Genomic DNA, 3,326 nt, shown 5'->3' with positions numbered 1-3,326 from the left:
TAGAACCCCAGCGGTATTGCTTTGGATGAGATCATACAGCTCTATTATAGACTGTTTATTTTTCTTCAGAGGTTACTATAGTAGCATTTCTTTATCTATGTATACTGTAGTCTGTAGGTACACACCCTACGTTTTGCTCTAATTTTAGGATTCAGCTTTCTGAAAGTTAAGAGTGCATTTTAGAGAGCAAGTGCATTGAAAAATAACGAAATGAGACCGATCAAATATATGCATATGTATATGTATAACTAGTGTATATGCATATGGCCAAGGTAGGGTGCACAAACAAGACATGTTGCGCAATGTGCGAGAGTATTAATCATCTTTAGAAGAATTATCTAGTCTCCAAAATAGCGCCCAACTACATAATCCATATTGTATCCTTTGCTATTACTCTCTTTTCAATCCACAATCCATATTCTCTGGCATTTTTGGCGGTAACTATTATGACAGACCAAAGAACCGCATCTTCGCACAAGTAAGCACAACCGTCACTTTGGTAGTGTTTTACTTGATACCATAGGGACCAAAAAGTATCATCATGTGCCCTTGGAAATGCATGGTGTTTTCTACCTCCATGTTTTCGCAGTACTTGAACTGTCTCAAAAATCCCATCAAATCACTCGCAACTTAAATGTAAAGTATAAAAGACATACACAGAATGTTTACACTTAAAGCTTAGTAAGGTTTAGTCACCTACTTGTACAGAATATTTATGTGCATTAGAAGCTAAAATGGTCACTGTAAATTATGATTTGAAGTTACCTAGAAATCTCTACTATCCCGTTTCAATCCATTCTCAGGTATTCTTATATGCAAACTTCCGTTTATTTATTGAGTAACAATCCCAACAAATGTGCTGATTTCATAGCATCTCTACTCTATTAGGCTGATTTTATCTGACATTTTTATTTATCTTTTCATTTATTAGATGATTTTTTTGGAGATGAAAGATAGTATTGTTAATTTAATTTCCTTTTCATCAAAAAAATAAATATAAAACCCTATTCAAATATTTTCACTTAGAAGTTAGAACTTCCACATTATTTTTTCGTAAGCTATAATTCAACTAGCAAATACGGATATTGTTGGATTAGACATCTTTATCTGTATTCGAAACTGAAAATTTTGCAGTGTATAAGTTTATAATGATAACTTCGTCTGAGAAAAACAAAAATTTCACAATCATCGGGCCTAATAAAAACTTCCACTGGTAATCTTTTGAGATAATAACGTATCTAAGGCAACCAATCTTCAACTGATAAATGACATTATTCATATACAAATCTCCACACCTAATTATTTTAGCGCCCATCAGTTTTAAACTGGAGAATTCAGCTAGAGAAAAGGAAATATGAAAAAAACCATGGTATTGAAATTTATGGATACAATACAAGACCACAACCACTATGTCTTTTATACAACTATATTTCTTTGCATGATAGCTGTCTCAATATCTTCTTCATTTTATCCTGCAAATAAATTAAAACCAAAGCATAAACAAAAATCAAGGAATTCATATCCAAATCAAAATAGTGAAATAAGCAATCAGTCTCCAATGTGTTACCAGGAAAAGGGGAGAGTATTTCTCACTGGACTTTCTCTTCTCGTATTGGTTATCTTCTTTTTTCTCTTTGAGTTCATTTCTGCCCCGGATAGTTAAGCTTGGAACCGTTTCCATTGACGGTGAGCACGAGCAGATTCGAACTGGTTGATAAGATATAATCTGAAAATATGTTTATATAAGTGAAATGTATCTCTCACTTGTCGAGTCTTGTCGGACTCAAATTTTTAGATATCAAAGCTTTTAAAGATTAGTTGGGTAACACACATAAACATCTCAATTACAATAGTAAATGGGACATAAACCTCTCCATTTCTTAAAAGAAATAATCATCTCAATTACTATAGTTTCAGTATATAAGTATTTGAGTAAACAAATAATGTGTAAACATTTCATATCACCATTTTTTAAAACGTGTGTATTTATAACTTTTATCTACTTTTTTCTTTGACAAAATATCATATAAATCATTGTAATAGAGGAAATGAAGTTTTGAGAAATGAGGAGAATTCAAACTCAGCCTAAGAGTTGGGTATAAGGAAAATGTCGAGAGTCTCACACTTCTAAGTCAATATCTCTCTATTTCTCAAATAAATAGAGTTCCATTTAGTGACTCAAATATTTAACTAGACTCCTCGGACTCATCAAACTCTTTAATGCTTATTTCTCTCTCGCATTTCACATTTCTCATTTTTTATTGTCAAATAACCTAGTGGTTGAGAATTTATCTCTTGAAGTGAATAAAAGAGAATTCTGAGTTCGAACTCATCCTAAAAACTGAACTATGTTCACAAGAATTTCGCATCCCTCACTTTACTACCTCAACTTACAAGCCAAATTTTAGGAGAAGAGAAAACACAAGAAAACTTACCTTGCTTTTAATTTTAGGGCTTGATTGAACAATGGGGAATGGCACCTTCAATGGAACCTTTTCAGAAGCTGATTTTCTAAGATATCGAGAACGACCAAGAAGCAAAGCACGACGATCATGTTCATATCGCATTGTTTCTTCATTTCTAAGATTTTCGCGTGATTTTGTTTTCTTCGTGGAACGAGTTTTCACTGATTCTACGTATACTCTTATAATCACCCCATTGACATTGGTATTTTTCTTCTCTTTTGATGATGATGCAGCCATGCGATGGATTCTTCAGAAATTATTTTATATATGATTTTGCAATAATGAATTGAAAATGATGAAACGGAAATTAATTTGTAGATTTTTTAATGCCACTGAATTTTGTTTGCCGTTCACGTCGGGATGCAATGTGAATTGTAAGAAACGATGTGTTTTTATGATTGGAACATTTCACAAATATTCCGATAATTACTTTATTGATTTTTTTGTAATGAAATAATTTACTTTATTGTTTACTACTTTTTTTTTGGTTACATGTTTACTATTTTTTTTTAAGAGGCCAAAATGAATTATATATATATATATATATATATATATATATATATATATATCTAAAATAAAAAAAAAGAGAAACAATAAGTGATTTCTTCGGTAAGGTGTGCTAATAGAGACCACAAAGGTTTACAAAAGCATCAATGAAAAACAATTAGTCAATGGAGTCGACCATCAACCATGAAAATTTGAGACTAAAGTAACATTTATCGACTTCAACCACCAATAAAAAAATAATTTGACATTGTCCAACATTTGAGGCAAAGAAGAATGTTCCTATTAAAAAAATATCAATATTCCAGTACTACCCTAAAATAAAAATCAAGGGTACCGAAGAATTTATAGTGATTT

At 31.5% G+C, this 3,326-nt stretch overlaps 1 protein-coding gene across 1 annotated transcript; it reads right to left on the bottom strand.

Annotated features, from left to right (window-relative positions):
- Positions 1-1,259: 1,259 nt before the first annotated feature.
- LOC123896903 lies at positions 1,260-2,733 on the bottom strand. Its single transcript, XM_045947324.1, has 3 exons — positions 2,436-2,733; positions 1,568-1,726; positions 1,260-1,472 (listed from the first exon to the last, which is right to left on the bottom strand). The coding sequence occupies exons 1-3, from the start codon at positions 2,700-2,702 to the stop codon at positions 1,425-1,427; spliced, it is 474 nt and encodes a 157-aa protein (XP_045803280.1). The 5' UTR covers positions 2,703-2,733; the 3' UTR covers positions 1,260-1,424.
- Between the last annotated feature and the right edge of the window lie 593 nt (positions 2,734-3,326).

The sequence above is a fragment of the Trifolium pratense genome, linkage group LG7 (assembly GCF_020283565.1).
Source record: "Trifolium pratense cultivar HEN17-A07 linkage group LG7, ARS_RC_1.1, whole genome shotgun sequence".
Lineage (NCBI taxonomy): Eukaryota > Viridiplantae > Streptophyta > Magnoliopsida > Fabales > Fabaceae > Trifolium > Trifolium pratense.
The sequence above is the reverse complement of the archived record's forward strand: the minus strand, read 5'-3'. Positions and strand labels throughout refer to the sequence as shown.